The 18,385-nt window shown below is 34.8% G+C and overlaps 1 protein-coding gene across 1 annotated transcript in view; it reads right to left on the reverse strand.

Annotated features, from left to right (window-relative positions):
• Nucleotides 1-18,385, reverse strand: part of GCS2alpha (glucosidase 2 subunit alpha) — a 131,676-nt gene that overhangs the window by 57,291 nt on the left and 56,000 nt on the right. The window contains exon 3 of the mRNA XM_089092575.1: nt 10,400-10,636. Coding sequence (XP_088948701.1) covers nt 10,400-10,636 — 237 coding nt within the window. The remainder of the gene's footprint in view (nt 1-10,399; nt 10,637-18,385) is intronic.

Genomic DNA, 18,385 nt, shown 5'->3' on the forward strand with positions numbered 1-18,385 from the left:
AGCTGTTTTTTTCAATATATATTTTAATCCGAAAAGTTGCAAGCTCCTCATCGTCTAACAGCCGACTGCTATTTTCTAGTCTCTAAATTGTATCAGAATTACAATTGAAATTCTTCCTTTCAGTGTGCACATTAAAACTAAAGTTTTTAACCTCTCCAAGCCTTTCAAATAATATATCTCATGAGAGAACACAAAACTTGTAATAAAATATTATCGAACCAAGTTGGTACAATAAAGCTATCCGTCACTTTTCATAATCATACTACTATATATAGACGCTGCTAAAAAATAAAAGAAGGATATGCCAGAAGAAGTGCACAGCCCCTCATCTCTGAAAACGACCGTGGTCTAACAATCAATTCGTATTTAGAACTCACTTACTTGTCTCTAAATTGTGTTTTCCCAATTATTTTGGTCAAATGTAATTTAAACGAATTTGCAGACGTATTTAGCCCCTTAAACAAGAAGATTACCTTCCTCTAACAACATATTTTTTACTTGCACGTCTCACAGTAGTGAACACGAAACGAAATTTTTCGTACCCTCAAATACATCAGAAGCAAATAACAGGTAAACCAGGTAACAAAAGATACCAACCCTTGATTGCAAAGGTGACTAAGGCATAACAGCCTATTGTCACTTACAAGCCCTTCTCTTGTTCTAAATTTGAACCAGTTTTTTTAACGTGTACCAAAACAATAAAGGTGTCAACCCCTCGAGATCTTTAAAACAGTGCGTCACTTGAACAGATTTTGTACAAAAAGAATGATGTCATTTATCAGCTCATCAAGGACTATTGATCAATCTTGAAAAAAAGAATCTACGTATCTTTGCTCAAAAGTTGAATTTCTCCCCATGGGCCAACCTTCTAATATCACTATTTAGAAAGAAGCAAGAGAAAACTTCAACTTCTTTGGCAATGAAGTTGATTTCGTCAACTTCTTTGGCCAGGTAGCTGTCACACCTCTTAAGGATTATTCGACTTTAGTCCAACTTTGACTTGAAACTGGTGCCTGCCTGCTTGCCTGCCAGAAGAGGGTTTTTCCAGTCAATAGGAGAAACATGGGTCGATGGAACGAAAGCTTGGCTGCATAGTCATAGGTTGTCCTCTCCAATGTAGACCATAAAACTCAACTTCAATTCACACGCTCTAGGCTTTGATGCAGATACTAGGAATATCATCGTTTTTGGCCCCAGGCAAGAATTACATTCAGCTTTCCAATTGCAACGTCATAGTCACTAATCCGGCCTGAGGTATACACTTTCTACAAAAACTGCAGAGGTTAGACCAAATCACTTTCTAGCAATAAACTGAAATCAGCGAACTAGAAAAAAAAAGCAGGATAAAACCAAAGTGTTACTCCTGCAACACAATTGATAATAATGATTGAATAAAACCTAAAATCAGCTGACCCTTATTATGATTAAACTTGAAATAGACTTCGAAAAAAGTCAACGGGTGCGATTAGAAGCAGAAAAACATCAACGCAGTTGAAGACAGTCACAAGAACACTCCATTACAATTCACCAACATGACCCACGAATCCCCTAGTAAGGGACACAAAATGAAATGGCTAGAAACTATTTATAGGCTGCATTCCAGGTTCAAAAAAAGTAACTAAAAGCTACAAAAAAGTAACTTTGAATTTACTTTTTTAGTGACTTTTACAAAAGATAGTTAACGAACATTTTTGTTGAAGTAACTGGACATCACATGTTGGAAACATATTGAAGGTTTTATTAGACTAAATTATACTGAAAGAGTAATTAATATAATTGAAACTCACAAAGATTATACCCTTACAAACCTAACAAGCCAGTAGTTATTTCACAACCATTCCCGTTGGATGTCGCTTTAAGTAATTTCTATAGCCTAGTTATAGTTAAGTTACTACGGTTTACAACCTGGAATACAGCTATAAATTCTATAATCTCAATTCCATTAAAAGTCGTAAACAGTTTCATTGGTAACGAACTTGTTCTTTACTGGGGTGTTTGGTGCTTTGCATTGCTCCATTCTTGTGCAGCTATTTCTTAAATTGCCTTTTAACCTTCTTGATCTTTGTGGCATTTCATTTGCAATTAGGAGAAAAGAAGACAAATTCAGCAACATTTCATTTGCAATTAGAAGAAAAGAAGACAAATTCAGCAACATTTCATTTGCAATTAGAAGAAAAGAAGATTGTGCCACCTTCATTAAAATTTCAAGGTAAATTCAAACAATGTTAAAGAACTCAAGATTGTTAATGAACCTAAGCCAATGGACCGGAAACTTGCTGTGATTCGTAAGTTATTATTTTGTTCTGAATAAATATATTTTGTTTTAATTTTATTACTTTAGTTTCTCTACTGATGGTAATGACCGACTGTGTCATCGAAATATCTAGAGCTTTTGTATATATTTGTTTCACTGTCTAATAAAAGGACCTATCCGCATTGGAACTCTTTATTTGTTTTGTGATCTTTTTATGATCACGAGTACTTTTTTCAGAAATACTCGGCAAAAACTGTCTTCGAGACTTAACTAAAAAAATCGATTACAAGGGTTAAGTTACAAGGGAAAAATTAAGGAAAAGAGCAGAAGCATTTTCATGAGCCACTCACTTTACTGCTACCACGACCAACTACTTGGGATCAGATAGAATTGGTTCTTCTGATACAGAGGGTATTTAAAGGTAGGGTGTTTCAAGGTACGCAGCCTCTGAACGTTCACTGAGAGAGATACTTGTGGTCCTTTTTTAACTTTTTGTAAACAGAAACCTTCAATCATAGGCAGGGCAATAACGCTGCCTAAGTAAAGAGCGATGTGGGCACAATGTATTATTTATTTATGTTTTTTTTTTCTTTTTAGACCAGGGCACTTGGTATCGAAAGAACTGTCATAGAAACTTCGAAAAGGGCTCATTCGCTTGCAAATTGAAAGGGCTAATGCCCTTTCTAATAATCGAAAGAGACTGGAGGGCAACTGACCCCCCTCTCCCGCACACCATTTCTCCAAACAAATTCAATCAAAATTTTGAGATAGCTATTTTGTTCAACATAGTTGAAAGATCCGGAAATCGTATCTTTGAGGATGACAACCCTTTCCTCCACATCCCTCAGGGCAAGGGTTGAAGTTATGTCCTGGGTGCATTTAAGGTTTATATAGAAAGGGTAATCGTATAAATTTCGGAGGGAGATCATTAGATTGGTAATTAAAAGTTTTAGAGCTCTCTTTAAGATTCAGATTGATCGGAGGATGGATACTCCCCCCCACACACACCTAGTTTTTTCCCGAAACGCATCTGATACAAATTTCGAGATGGCTTTTGTTGTCGTAGAAACTTTTAAAAGGGCGTAATAGATTGGAAATTGAAGTGGCTGGCGCCCCTTTTAACAGACGAAAGTGATAAGAGGGCAACTAACCCCCCTCTTAAGCCCATCATTTCCCAGAACACACCCAATCAAAATTTTGAGATAAACATTTTGTTTAGCATAGTTAAAATGTCCGGAAATCATGTCTTTGAGGATGACAACCCCCCCCCAGCCCTCAGGGCAAGGTTTGTAAGTTATACCCTGGGGGCATAAAAAATTTGTATAGAAAGGGTGGTCGTAGAAACTTCGGAATGGGCTCATTGGATTGGAAACCAGATGTTCAAGTGCCGTTTTAAGATTCAGAATGATCAGAGGACTGATACCCCATCACCTCGTATTTTCCCGAAATGTGTCTGATAGAAATTCTGAGATGACCATTTGTTGTCGTAGAAACTTCGAAAAGAGCTCATTTGATTGGAAATTGAAAGAGCTACTGCTCTTTTTAATAGTCGAAAGTGATTGGAAGGCAACTAATCCCCCTCCCATGCCCACTATTTCCTCAAACCCATCTAATCAAAATTTTGAGACAGCCATTTTGTTCAAAGTAGTTGAAAAGGCCAGAAATTATGTCATTGAGGATGACAACCCCCTTACAGCCCTCAGGGCAAGGGTTGTAAGTCATACCCTGGGGGTACATAATGTATATAAAGAAAGAGTAATCGTATAAATTTCGGAGGGGGATCATTGGATCGGCAATCAAAAGTTCTAGTGCCCTTTTTAAGATTCAGGGTGATTGGAGGGTAGATACGCCCCCACACCTCATTTTTTCCCGAAATACATCTGATAAAAATTTTGAGATGGCTATTTGTTGTCTTAGAAACTCCAAAAAGTTCTCATTCGATTTGAAAATGAAAGGGCTAGTACCGTTTTTAATAGTCGAAAGTGATTGGAGGACAACTAACCCCCCTCCCTCGCTCATCATTTCCCTAAATCCCTTTAATAAATGTGTTTAGATATCCATTTTGTTAAACATGTCTGAACGGTCTAGGAATTATTTATTTGAGGCTGATAACCCCCCCCCAGAGCCCTCAGGGCAAGGGTTGTAAGTTATACCCTGGGGACATATAAGGCATACATAGAAAATGTGATCATTTAAACTTTGGAGGGGGCTCATTGGATTGGTAATCAGAAGTTCTCGTGCCCTTTTTAAGCTTCAAAGTGATCAAAGGGTGGATACCCCCCCCCCCACACGCACACACCTTGTATTTCCCGAAATGCATCTGATAAAAATTTTGAGATGACCATTTGTTGCCGAAGAAACTTCGAAAACAGCTCATTCGATTGGAAATTGAACGAGCAAGTTCCCTTTTTTAAAGTCGACAGTGATTGGAGGGCAACTAACACCCTCACACGCCCACCATTTCCTCAAACACATCCAATACAAATTTTGAGATAGCCATTCTGTTCAATGTAATTGAAAGGCATGGGAATTATGTCTTTGAGGATGACAACCACGCAAAGCCCTCAGGGCAAGGGTTGTAAGTTATGCCCTGGGGGCATATAAGGTATATATAAAAAGGGTGACCGTAAAACCTTGGAGGGGGCAAATTGGATTGACAACCAGAAGTTCTAGTGCTCTCTTTAAGATTCAGAGTTATCGGAGGGTGGATAACCCCACCCCACACCTCGCATTTTCCCAAAATACATCTGATTTTAATTTTGAGATGGTCATTTGTTGTCGTAGAAACTTCGAAAACAGCTCATTCGATTGGAAATTGAAAGGGCCAGTGCCCTTTTTGATAGTCGAAAGTGATTGGAGGGCAACTAACCCCCCTCCCACGCCCACCATTTCCCCAAATACATCCAATCATAATTTTCAGATAGCCATTTTGTTCAACGTAACTGAAAGGTCCAGCAATTATATCTTTGAGGCTGATACAACCCCCCCCCCCCCATCCACAACCGTCAGGGCAAGGTAAGTTATGCTCTGGAGGCATTTAAGGTATAGCCTATATATAGAAAGGGCGATCGTATAAACTTTGGAGGGGGCTCGTTGGATTGGTAATCAGAAGTTCTAGTGCCCTTTTTAAGATTAAGAGTGATCGGAGGGTGGATAACCCCCATCCCTCCAAACCTCATATTTTCCCGTAATGCATCTGATAGAAATTTTGAGATGGGCATTTGCTGTCGTAGAAACTTCGGAAAAGGCTCATTTAATTGGAGATTGAAAGAGCTAGTGCCGTCTTTATTAGTCAAAAGTGATTGAAGGGCAACAAGCAACCCCCCCCTCCCACGCCCATCGAGTTCCAAAATCCATCGGATCGAAATTTTGAGATAGCCATTTTTTTAGTGTAGTTGAAAGGTCTGGAAATTATGTTTTTGACAACCCCCATACCTTCTCAAGACTAGAACATAATTTGCACTTTACTGAAAATAAATGGCTGTGGATTGTCAGTTTAGTATACATATACTGACGTATATTCCTTTAAGTTTTAATTTATTAAAGTTAAAAAATTAAAAAATATTTTAATCATATTTTTTAAATTTAAATCATGCAATAAATAACCGATTCAAGCTCAAAACGAGCGAAAATTAACATGAGTAGGGCTGACAACCCCCATGCCTTCTCAAGACCAGAACATAATTTCTTCTTTATTGAAAACAAAACATATTTTAAATGTTTTCACTTTGTTTTTATTTTTTTTAAATGTTTTTACTAGATATATTAAGGGGGAAGTCCTACCCTTGCACTCCAATTGCAGGAAAAGTGTCTGGTGCCCTTTTTAAGAGTAACAAGAGATTGGATGGCAAACAGCCCTTCTCTCAAGCCCATTCATTTCTCAAATGCATCCAGTCAAAATTCTGAGAATTTTGTTCAGCATAGTAGAGCAGTCCAGCAGCTATGTCTTTAGGGATATTAGGCATGTCAACCCCCACAATTATACTACTAACCCATTATACTTTAAAACTAAATGTTTCTCTAAAAATAAATCAAAAGCCATTGCGTTAAATGGATGCAAATATCAAACCTCAGCATAATATCGACAACAACTGGGGGTATTACGTAGAAACTTCTGGGGATACTGCAATTTCTACGTATATTCTTACAATTTAAGTACATAAAAAGAGTGCACGTGTATCCAGGTTCTCAAAGAGCAAGAATCTTTTTGAAATGATATTAAATTTTATTTTTCAGGTCAACTTTAGAAGCTATATAAAAAAAAAAAATAAAATAAAATTACTGTTTGTGTCAGGATTAAAAATTGTTGTAAAAGATTCTCCAACACAGAAATAGCACCCCTTACTATGGATTCTTATAGAAGATTAAATAAAAAAAAACAAGTTTTTTAAACTGAAAGTAAGGAGCGACATTAAAACTTATAACGAACAGAAATTATTCCGTATATGAAAGGGGCTGTCCCCTCCTCAACGCCTCGCTCTTTACACTAAAGTTTTTTATTGTTTTAAAAAGTAGAGTTGTGACAAAGAGTTAAACTTTAGCATAAAGCGTGAGGCGTTGAGGAGGGGACGGCCCCTTTCATATACGAGGTAATTTCTGTTCGTTTTAAGTTTTAATGTCGCTCCTTACTTTCAGTTGAAAAAACTTGTTTTATTATTTAATTTCTGATCGTTTTTTAGTTAATGCAGCTTTTATTTTGGCTCACCGTCATTGAATGAGTAAAAAAAATTTGCATAAAAATTTTACTTTTCTTTTGCTAAATGGCTGTCTTTAAATTTGGTTATGACGTAATTTACAAATTAACTTACGTAACGAACTTCTATATTCGTATATTTTTCTTCTGGCCAAAAATACGTTGCAGATATAGTTGCAGATTTTTGCAGATATGAGCTTGAAAACTATGTAATAGGGTTTTATAATACGCTGAATCTGACGGTGGGATTTTCATTAAAATTCTTTCACTTGTAAAGGAGGTTTCCTCCCTATTTAAAAAATCAGGTAAAGTTTTTCAGGCTCGTAGCCTTTGATGAATAATACTAAACTTAAAAAAGATAATGTATTTAGAATCAATAGTATAAGCCCATTCTTTTGATTAGTATATTGACATCAAAATTCAGTTTTTAAAAGTTTCGACTTCTATTGAGCGGTATCGCTCGTTTTTTTTTTATTACATATATGTTATTACGCATATGAGAGGGTTCTCCCCTTAGTCAATACCACGCTCTTTACGTTAAAATTTAAAAAAAATTTAATTCACAAACCCCTGAATCACAAAGACAGTTTAATTAGAATAGATAGCTCTTTTGAAAGCACTAAAAAAAACTGTAGCGTAAAGAGCGAGGTATTGACTAGGGGGAGAACCCCCTCATATACGTAATAATTTCTGTTCGTTTTAAGTTATAATGTTGATTCTTACTTTCAGGTGAAAAAACTAGTTTTTTTTTATTTAATTTCTGATCATTTTTTAAATAATGCTTGGAAATCCGGCGCACACTTCATTGAAATTTCCCTTACCCCAAAGAAATAACCTCCACGGAAAGATTCTTCCGAGTAACAACCCCCCACCAGCCCCCCTCCCCCACCAGAAAACAATCCTTCCTGAAAATGTCTGTATAATTCCCAATAATCAATACAATATGTAAGCAATGGGCAAAGTTCATATCTTGCAGCCCTTCCCCTGGGAACTGTGGGGGATTAAGTCATCCTAAAAGACATATTTATTAGATTTCCAACTATGCTGAACAAAATGGCTATCTCAAAATTTTAATTGGGTGAGTTTGAGAAAAAATTAGCGTTGGAGGGGGCCTTGTTGCGCTCCATTTTTTGGAGGGTACGCATCGTGATCTTTCTCCGAGCAAAAGATGCAATTTTCCTCCTTTTTGCAGATAGGAGCTTGAAACTTCTTTACTAGGGGTCTGTGACAATCTGAATTTGATGGTGTAATTTTTTTTAAGGTTAACTAGAAATGCCAAATTCCACATTTTTGCAGATAGGAGTTTGAAGCTTCTTTAATAATGTTCGTTGATAAGCTGAATCTGATGGTGTGAATTTCGTTAAAGTTAATTAAAAAATTTGGAATTAAAACAAAATTTTACCGTTAAAAAAAAATTGAGTTGTGAGAAAGTCAAACTTTAGCGTAAAGAGCGAGGCGTTGAGGAGGGGACCAGCCCCTTTCATATACGGAATAATTTCTGTTCGTTTTAAGTTTTAACGTCTTTCCTTACTTTCAGTTAAAAAAAACTTGTTTCTTTTTATTTCATTTGTGAACGTTTTATAATTATTGCAGGTTTTGATTTTGGCTCGCCGTGCATGAATAATTAAAACGAAATTTGCAAATTAATTTTACTTTTATTTGGTTAAATGGCTTTCTCGAAACTTGTTGAATTTTATTTACGAACGTTTTTATTAGTAATAAATATACGTAACTTACGAACTAACCTACGTATCAAACTTTTATATTCATTTGTTTTTCATACTTATATCAGGGGATTTGGCCTCTAGTCAAGATCTCGCTCTTTAAGCTTAAGTTTGAGTTGTGTTCGAATTCTTTAAAAATGACCGCTTAATCACAAAGGCCGTTAATTAGAATAAATAGCTCTTATGAAAGTACTAAAAAATATTTGGCTTAAAGAGCGAGGCATTGACTAGAAGACGAACCCAATCATATACCTAATATTTTTTTGTTCGTTTTAAGTTTTGATGTTGCTCCTTACTTTCAGTTGAAAAACTTGTTTTTTTTATATTTAATTTCTGTTTTTTTTCAAAATAATGATGGGAAATCCGGCGCCCCCTTCATAGCAATGTCCCTTCCCCCATGAAAACTTCCTTCATGAAAAGATCCTCCCATATAACCCCCGACCCATCCCCCATTACCAGAAAAAATTCTCCCTGAAAACGTCTGTATGCTTCCCAATAACCAATACTAGGCTATATGTTAACATTGGGTAAAGTTCATAACTTTCAGCCCTCCCCCTGGGGGCTTCGAGGGATTAAGTCATGCTAAAAGACATAGTTATAATATTTTCGACCATACTGAACAAAATGGCTATCTCAAAATTTTGATCGGGTGACTTTGGGAAAAAAATGAGTGTGGGAGGGGGCCTAGTTACCCTTCATTTTTTTGGTCACTGAAAAAAGGCACTAGAACTTTTAATTTCTGTTCCAATGACTTCTCTCACGATATTCTAGGACCACGGGGTCGATACGAACACCCCTGGAAAAAAAAAAAAAAAAATAAAAAAATAAACACGCATCCGTGATCTTTCTTCTGGAAAAAAATCGAAAATTCCACGTTTTTTTAGATAGGGGGTTGAAACCTCTGCAGTAGGGTTCTCAAATATGTTAACTCCAATGATAGGATTTCCATTAATACTTTAAAGTTGTTATGGAGTCTTCTACCCTTTTTCTGGAAAGAAGGCAAATTTTCGCAGGAACATAACTTTTGTTGGACAAGACTAAGTTTGATGAAAATTCCGTATTTGAAATCAAAATTTGATATTTGATTATTTTTATGTATCTTACGGTATCAAAATTCCGTTTTTTAGACTTTCGGTTACTATTGAGCCGGGTCGGTCCTTACTTACAGTTCGTTACCACGAACTGTTTGAAAATGAATGATAAATGAAATGAAAAGTAATCAAAACCTTGAAGAAGAAATATCAGTATATGTCAATTTAACTAACAATCCACGGTCATTTGTTTGTTTATTTTTTTCAGTAAAGCGCAAATTGGTGTTCTGGTCTTGAGAAGGCATAGGGGTTATCAGCCCTACTAATGTTAGTTTTTTTCTCGTTTTGAGTTTGAATCGGCTATTTATTGTAATTTCTGTTCGTTTTGAGTTTCATTTATTTGTTGATAGTGATTTGTGGTAGTTTTATGCTTGGAAGATTATTTGACTTTATTTTTGCTCATTCTTGGCTTAATGGAGCTCTTTAATTTTTTTTGAAAAAAAAGTAATCTTTTCAAACCAACATAAATATACTTTTAAGTTGAAAAAATAAATAAAAGTGAGGTGGACAATTAATCATACCTGTTGCTGTTGATTTAAAAAAATTTAGAGGCGTGGGCTGTTACATTGGGTAGCTGAAAATTAAAATCAGCTGGAAGAAAAAAAAGAAAGAAAAATACATAATTACTTCTACTTACGGTGCTGTCTCGGGCTCACGAACAAGGGCATTTTCAACTTGGTATCGCTTCCGAAGACCATTTTTTTCTTGAATTTTTATTCTGAACGTATAGTTGTGTAATGCAATTACCTCTAATGTGAGAGGTATATTTGCTTCAACATTAATTACATCTATATAAGCTCTTTCTTTATGTAAGGATAGAGACTTCAAATCTGCTATATATGCTGACGGAGTTTCTCTTGTGCCTCTATGCCTCCTATAAGAACAAAATAAAAATGTTTAAACATAATAACTGCAAAATTGGTGCATAGGTTCAGAAAGCGTTTGGGTCTGCTTCAAAGTTATAGCGCTAAAGCAACAGTAGGGACAGATTTTCTTAGACATTTGCAACTTTTAAGCCCGCCAGTTGCCCAAATGAAAATGCCCAAAGCTGCTTGAAATTAGGGCCATTTTGGATTTACGTTTTTTTCTAAAAAAAAAAAAAAAATCCTATTAAAAGCAAAAACATGTTCCATCACTGCTTCTACAAGTTTCTGACTGAGAAACTTGCTCCGTTTGTATTTTCAGATCAAGTTGTTTATAAAATCTGTCAAACGTTCAGACAAAATAAAACTTCAATCAAGAAGACTTACCCCAAGATATTTTAGACTGCTGCTTTGGTAAAGGAAGTAGCAGGCTTTCAAAATATACAAGTGCATTCCTTGAACTATGTAACTTCAAACCTGCTAGCCCTTACCATCAAGTTTCAACAGTCTAACAATTTATAGAGGCAGTTTTCTCGCTACCCGTCTAGTTAATTCAAGTAAATCTCATCACTTTTGATTTTTTGGTCACTGTCTCAGCAAGCAGTCACAAAAATTCATTCTGTGGTTCATCCAAGTCCATGAAGTTCATTCTACCATAGAATTTCAACCTATCTGAACCCTTGAGGTTACCACCAGTAACCTTAACAGGCTCCTCACTTCCATCATCCAAAAGCCTTCTAGCGTTGTCTTATCAATTACCAATTGATAATATTTCCCCTTTTACCCCTTTTATTTCCCTCATGGACTTCAAAAGAAGAATTAAGAAACAAAAAAAAAAACAAGCATCTAACTTTTGGAGATTCTATTCCAGGCTGTAGCCAGGATTTTTGTTTGGGGGAGGGGGTAAATTTTTTTTTTAAAGGACGCATTACAAATTTGTTGATATGCATTTTTGTTACATTTTTACGAGTCAGACAAAAATTTCGGGGGGGGGGGCTTCAAACCCCCTAGATACAGCCTTGATCCTATGTCTTCTTATTAATGGTTTTTGGAGGTCTTTAGAGTTCAGGACGCAAGAATAAGTTTGAAAATTAATTTCAAGAAGACTAAGTCGCTTAGACTAAGAATAAATAAAGGTGACGTTGGGTAACGAGAAGGTCAATCAAGCGGATACTTTTGGGACAAAAGGTGGATTATTAGAGAGTTTTTCCAATTTTAAACGGTGTAATTTCTCAGAAGGTCTTTTTCAGAATGTCTATGCCCCAAAATCAGTTCGGCCTTTTGAGGGTCACAATTCGTATACATTGAATCTGCATCAAAACTGCCAATTCTTGTATTTGGTTTAACCGAAACTTGCTTTATCTTGGAAACGAAATCAGCGGAATTTTTAATATAGGATTTTTGAGCCTGAATTAGTGGGCAAAATACAACTGATAAGAATTTCCCTATTTTTGCTGTAGGAGAATTAAAAGAAGAAAAAATGGGTCGAAGTGGATTACCGGGCTTATGAATTTTAGGAAGACCATAAAAGCAAGGGGACGTACACCCGCGTGGGTAAAACTTTTTGTACAATTTATCTGTGATTTCACCTTTTCCTTTTAGATAAAAAAGCTCTTTTCGGACTTCCTGTACAAATTTTTCTGTGGGATCGGTAGCTAGCGTAATTGTTCATATTTGTTAGAATCATTTAAAATTTCTCGTACTTTTTTTTATCGTTATCATCTGAATCTAATACAACAACAGTACTGCCTTTATCGGCTTTCGTAATATCCTGGAATGATCTTTATGCAGTGCGCGTAAGACTAAGTGTTCATTTTTACTAAAATTTTCTAAATTTGGATTATTGACAGAAGGCGAATCCAACAAGGTTTCAACAAAATGTGCTCTAACCTTGGCAATCTCTCCAGTCTCCGCACGAGAGTCATGACATGCCCCCTTTGTGTTCACGATAATTTCACTATAAAGTGTTTTCGAAGGGGCTATCGAAAATTTCAATCCTTTCGACAGAACCTGATCTTGCTCGGTTGTAAGGGGCGTGAAGCTGAGATTTATCACAGCAGGACCAGGATAAGCTTTTGGGACAAAAGGTGGATTATTAGAGTTTTTCCAATTTTAAACGGTGTAATTTCTCAGAAAGTCTTTGTCTAGAAATCCTAAAATCATGCAGAAAAGAATTTTCAGCAATAGCCTTAATTTGATGAAAATCAGTATAGAAAGCGTACGTAACATTTCTCGCTCTAGCCAGAAAATATCCTGATTTAACCGGTAGCGCTTGCTCTTGCAATGGCTAATAACATGATTTAAAATACCAAACCCTATATACCAAATATACCCTAAATACCAGACCCTACGTTCTGTAAATTGTCGTTCGTTAAGTGTGTTTAATTGAACTGAAGATCGCATTGACTTGGGTAATATACAGTTCATTTTACAATTATGAAGAGAATACTGTTAATTAGGGTTATTTTGCAAAGTTTTCGTAAACCTCAATTTCGGGTTCGTTTTAAAGATGATATTTTTTATTTGTGGGAGCATGGTGACGAATCTCTGGGTTCTTTTCTTCACTTGCTCAACTCTTTGGATTCAAAACTTAAATTTACTCAGGAATCAGAGGTAGAGAGGCGTCTTCCTTTCTTAGATGTTTTGTTGCACCGAAATGATACATGTTTCGAGTTTGGTGTCTATGGAAAACTCACACATAGTGACCGTTATTTAAAATATTCCTCTAATCATTCTCCTGCTGTGAAAAGAGGGGTTGTCACTTCTCTAGTTGATAGAGCATTGAAAGTTTGTTCAACACGCTTCTTGGATTCAGAGCTTGACCACCTTAGAAATACTTATTTGGGAATGGTTATCCAATTAGTTTAATAAATTCTGTAATTGCAAAACGCATTAAAAGATTATCAGATAGTTACACAGAAAACAAAAATCAAAGGGAAAATTCAGTTTATTTTGGTCTCCCATACGTTAAAGGGGTTTCAGACCACATTTAAAAAAATCTAAGACAAAATAACATTTATATTTACTATAGACCCAGAAAACTATCAGTTCCCAAATTGATCAAGGTAAAGACCCTATCCCGATAGGTGAAAACTCCGGTGTCTACAGAATTCCTTGTTCGTGTGGTCTTTGGTATATCGGAAGAACTGATGAGGGACTTACGGATAGATTAACTCAGCACTCTAACTCAATTAATAATACACTTAAAAAGCGAAAAATAAAATAACATTTTGACTCTGCCTTTGCAGAGCACATTTTTGAAAACCCAGACCATATTATTTTGTTTAATCGAGCTAGCCTAATTTCGCATGACAAAGGTGTTGTCCAGCACTACAGAGAAGCTGTTGAAATTTATAAATATCAACATTTAGATCTAGCTTTGAACAGGGATTCAGGTAATTTAAGAATAAATAAGTCGTATTTCGGGTTTCTCAAAAGAGAAGCCGATACTTCAATAGTCCCAGATACAAACCTTGTAACACTTTCCCAATCACTTAATCAGATACGTCAACAACCCCTTAAGTCTCAAAGAGTGTCTGCGAGGAATGCAATTATAAAATCAGGAGTCAGATGACATAGCTCTCAAACTCACCCAATGTTGTTTCCTTTTGGTTTGAGTGAATGAATGTGTTTCTTTTATTTCTCAGAATCTCAGTTATTCGCTAGTATCCGTCGATGGCGGATCAATTTTGAATTTCTTTGCAATCACGGATGCCGGTGAATGACTCACTTTTATTGTTGTTAGGTATTTGGTTTTAATTCTTAAAATTTTTTGGCTTTTATTGATTTTATATTCATCTTTTAATTTTTTTTTCATTGTTTTTTTTCAAATTCACATTGACTTTCCGCGTTTTATGTGTTGGTTTGTTCTTCGGCACTCGCATTGATTTTATTTTTTCGTTTCGCGCTGAAGAAGAGAGGCGTTTGTCCCCTCAAAATATTCGCTTTGTTGTGTTTTTTCAGTATTTTCATTTGGCCTTTAAAAACCGATTTTTGCTCGTTTTTATTTCTTTATGGTTAGAAACGCTTGAGTGCAGGGAAGTAATGACGCAGTAGACATTTACAGTGAGAGAAGGAGGCGATACCCAAACTCTTGTTTGTAGTGATTTTTGTTCGTTTCAAGCTTGATTTGCATATTCAATTTCAGTTTCACTCGTTAGTAGTAATCAAGGTACTACTTTGCGTACTTTATGTTCCATCCTGTTTTATTTGCGGCCTACAGGTCATCACACTCTTTGCCAAGAGATTAAACCAGTATTGTCTATAACTTAATTTACGTTGGTTAAACTTCCGATGGTTAAGAAAGCGTAACAGGTAATTAAAGTATGAGAAATGGGATGCTATAATTAGAATGATTTTAAGTTGAAACATTGTGACGTAAAAATAACTCAGTTATTTGCTTGCGTGTATAGGAATTCCCATGCTATTTGCTTGCTTGTATTTTGTGTTAAAATAAGTAGTTTTTATATCTTTTAAAATAGTTTTAAGGGTTTTGAGAGACTCAGTTGCCTAATTCCGTGTGATGTTAAACTTCCGATGGTTAAGAAAGCGTAACAGGTAATTAAAGTATGAGAAATGGGATGCTATAATTAGAATGATTTTAAGTTGAAACATTGTGACGTAAAAATAACTCAATTATTTGCTTGCGTGTATAGGAATTCTCATGTTATTTGCTTGCTTGTATTTTGTGTTAAAATAAGTAGTTTTTATATCTTTTAAAAGAGTTTTAAGGGGTTTGAGAGACTCAGTTGCCTAATTCCGTGTGATGTTAAACTTCAGATTGTTAATAAATCGTAACATGTAATTAAATTATGAGAAATTGGATGCTATAATAAGAATGATTTTTAGTTGAAACATTGTGACGTACAAATAACTCAATTATTTGCTTGCGTTTATAGGAATTCCCAGGTTATTTGCTTGCTTGTATTTTGTGTTGAAATAAGTAGTTTTTATATCTTTTAAAAGAGCTTTAAGGGTTTGAAAGACTCAGTTGACTAATTCCGTGTGATTTTAAAATACCTAAGGTTAATAAAGAGTAACAGTTAATTAAAGTATTAGAAATTTTATTCTATAATTCGAATTATTTTAAGTTGAAACATTGTGACGTAAAAATAACTCAATTATTTGCTTGCGTGTATAGGAATTCCCATGTTATTTGCTTGCTTGTATTTTGTGTTAAAATAAGTAGTTTTTATATCTTTTAAAAGAGTTTTATGCGGTTTGAGAGAATCAGTTTCCTAAGTCGGTGTGATTTTTCTGTTCTTGTTGTTAATTAAATACGAAATTTTTGTGTTAAATAAGTAGTTTTTATATATATTAAAAGAGTTATAACGGGATTTGAGAGGCTCAGTTGCCTCCTTCCGTATGATTTTACTTAAATTGATGGTCATTAAAAACGAATATATTGTGATAAATAAGTACTATTTCTATCTATAAAAAGAGCTTTAAGGGGTTTGTGAGACTCAGTTGCCTAAGTCCGTGTGGTTTTACTTTACTTTATGGTCATTAAAAAAGATTTTTTTGTGTTAAATAAGTAGTTTTTTTATCTTTTAAAAGAGCTTTACAGGGTTTGAGAGACTCAGTTGCCTAATTCCGTGTGATTTTTCTTTACTTGATGATCATTAAAAACGAAATTTTTGTGTTAAATAAGTAGTTTTTGTATTTTTTAAAAGAGCTTTACAAGGTTTGAGAGACTCAGTTGCCTAATTCCGTGTGATTTTTCTTTACTTGATGGTCATTAAAAACGAAATTTTTGTGTTAAATAAGTAGTTTTTGTATCTATTAAAAGAGCTTTACGGGGATTGAGAGACTCAGTTGCCGGATTCCATGTGATTTTTCTTTACTTGGTGGTCATTTGTTGTACCTTTTAAAACAGCTTTACAGGGTTTGAGAGACTCAGTTGCCTAATTCCGTGTGATTTTTTCTTTACTTGATGGTCATTAAAAACGAATTTTTTTTGTTAAATAAGTAGTTTTTGTATCTTTTAAAAGAGCTTTAAGGGGTTTGAGAGACTCAGTTGCCTTATTCCGTGTGATTTTTCATTACTTGGTTGTCATTAAAAACGAAATTTTTGTGTTAAATAAGTAGTTTTTGTATCTTTTAAAATAGCTTTAAGAGGTTTGAGAGACTCAGTTGCCTGATTCCGTGTTGTTTTTCTTTACTTGATGGTGATTAAAAACGAAATTTTTTGTGTTAAATAAGTAGTATTTGTATATTTTAAAATAGCTTTAGGATGATTGAGAGACTCAGTTGCCGGATTCCATGTGGTTTTTCTTTACTTGGTGGTCATTAAAAACGAAATTTTTGTGTTAAATAAGTAGTTTTTGTATATTTTAAAAGAGCTTTACGTGGATTGAGAGAATAAGTTGCCTTATTCCGTGTGATTTTTCTTTACTTGATGGTCATTAAAAACGAAATTTTTGTGTTAAATAAGTAGTTTTTGTATCTTTTAAAAGAGCTTTAAAGGGTTTGAGAGACTCAGTTGCCGGATTACGTGTGATTTTTCTTTACTTTGTGGTCATTTGTTGTATCTTTTAAAAGAGCTTTACAGGGTTTGAGAGACTCAGTTGCCTAATTCAGTGTGATTTTTCTTTACTTGATGGTCATTAAAAACGAAATTTTTGTGTTAAATAAGTAGTTTTTGTATCTTTTAAAAGAGCTTTAAGGGGTTTGAGAGACTCAGTTGCCTGATTCCGTGTGGTTTTTCTTTACTTGATGGTCATTAAAAAAACGAAATTTTTGTGTTAAATAAGTAGTTTTTGTATCTTTTAAAAGAGCTTTAAGAGGTTTGAGAGACTCAGTTGCCTGATTCCGTGTGTTTTTTCTTTACTTGATGGTCATTGAAAACGAAATTTTTTGTGTTAAATAATTAGTTTTTTTATATTTTAAAAGAGCTTTAGGAGGATTGAGAGACTCAGTTGCCGGATTCCTTGTGGTTTTTCTTTACTTGGTGGTCATTAAAAACGAAATTTTTGTGTTAAATAAGTAGTTTTTGTATCTTTTAAAAGAGCTTTACGGGGATTGAGAGACTCAGTTGCCTAATTCCGCGTGATTTTTATTTACTTGATGGTCATTAAAAACGAAATTTTTGTGTTAAATAAGTAGTTTTTGTATCTTTTAAAAGAGATTTACAGGGTTTGAGAGACTCAGGTGCCTAAGTACGTGTGGTTTTCCTTTACTTGGTGGTCATTAAAAACGAAATTTTTGTGTTAAATAAGTAGTTTTTGCATCTTTTAAAAGAGCTTTACGGGGATTGAGAGACTCAGTTGCCGGATTCCGTGTGGTTTTTCTTTAATTGATGGTCATTAAAAAAGGACTTTTTGTGTTAAATAAGTAGTTTTTGTATATTTTAAAAGAGCTATACGGGGATTGAGAGACTCAGTTACCGGATTCCGGGTGGTTTTACTGTACTTGGTGGTCATTAAAAACTAAATTTTTGTGTTAAATAAGTAGTTTTTGTATCTTTTAAAAGAGCTTTACGGGTATTGAGAGACTCAGTTGCCGGATTCCGTGTGGTTTTTCTTTACTTGATGGTCATTAAAAAATAAAATTTTGTGTTATATAAGTAGTTTTTGTATCTTTAAAAAGAGCTTTAAGGGGTTTGAGAGACTCAGTCGCCTAATTCCGTGTGGTTTTTCTTTACTTGATGGTCATTAAAAACGAAATTTTTGTGTTAAATAAGTAGTTTTTGTATCTTTTAAAAGAGCTTTAAGGGGTTTGAGAAACTCAGTTGCCTGATTCCGTGTAGTTTTTCTTTACTT

Source organism: Artemia sp. Qi Xiang Cuo, chromosome 7 (assembly GCF_049724085.1).
Source record: "Artemia sp. Qi Xiang Cuo chromosome 7, ASM4972408v1, whole genome shotgun sequence".
In the NCBI taxonomy this organism is placed as follows: Eukaryota; Metazoa; Arthropoda; class Branchiopoda; order Anostraca; family Artemiidae; genus Artemia; species Artemia sp. Qi Xiang Cuo.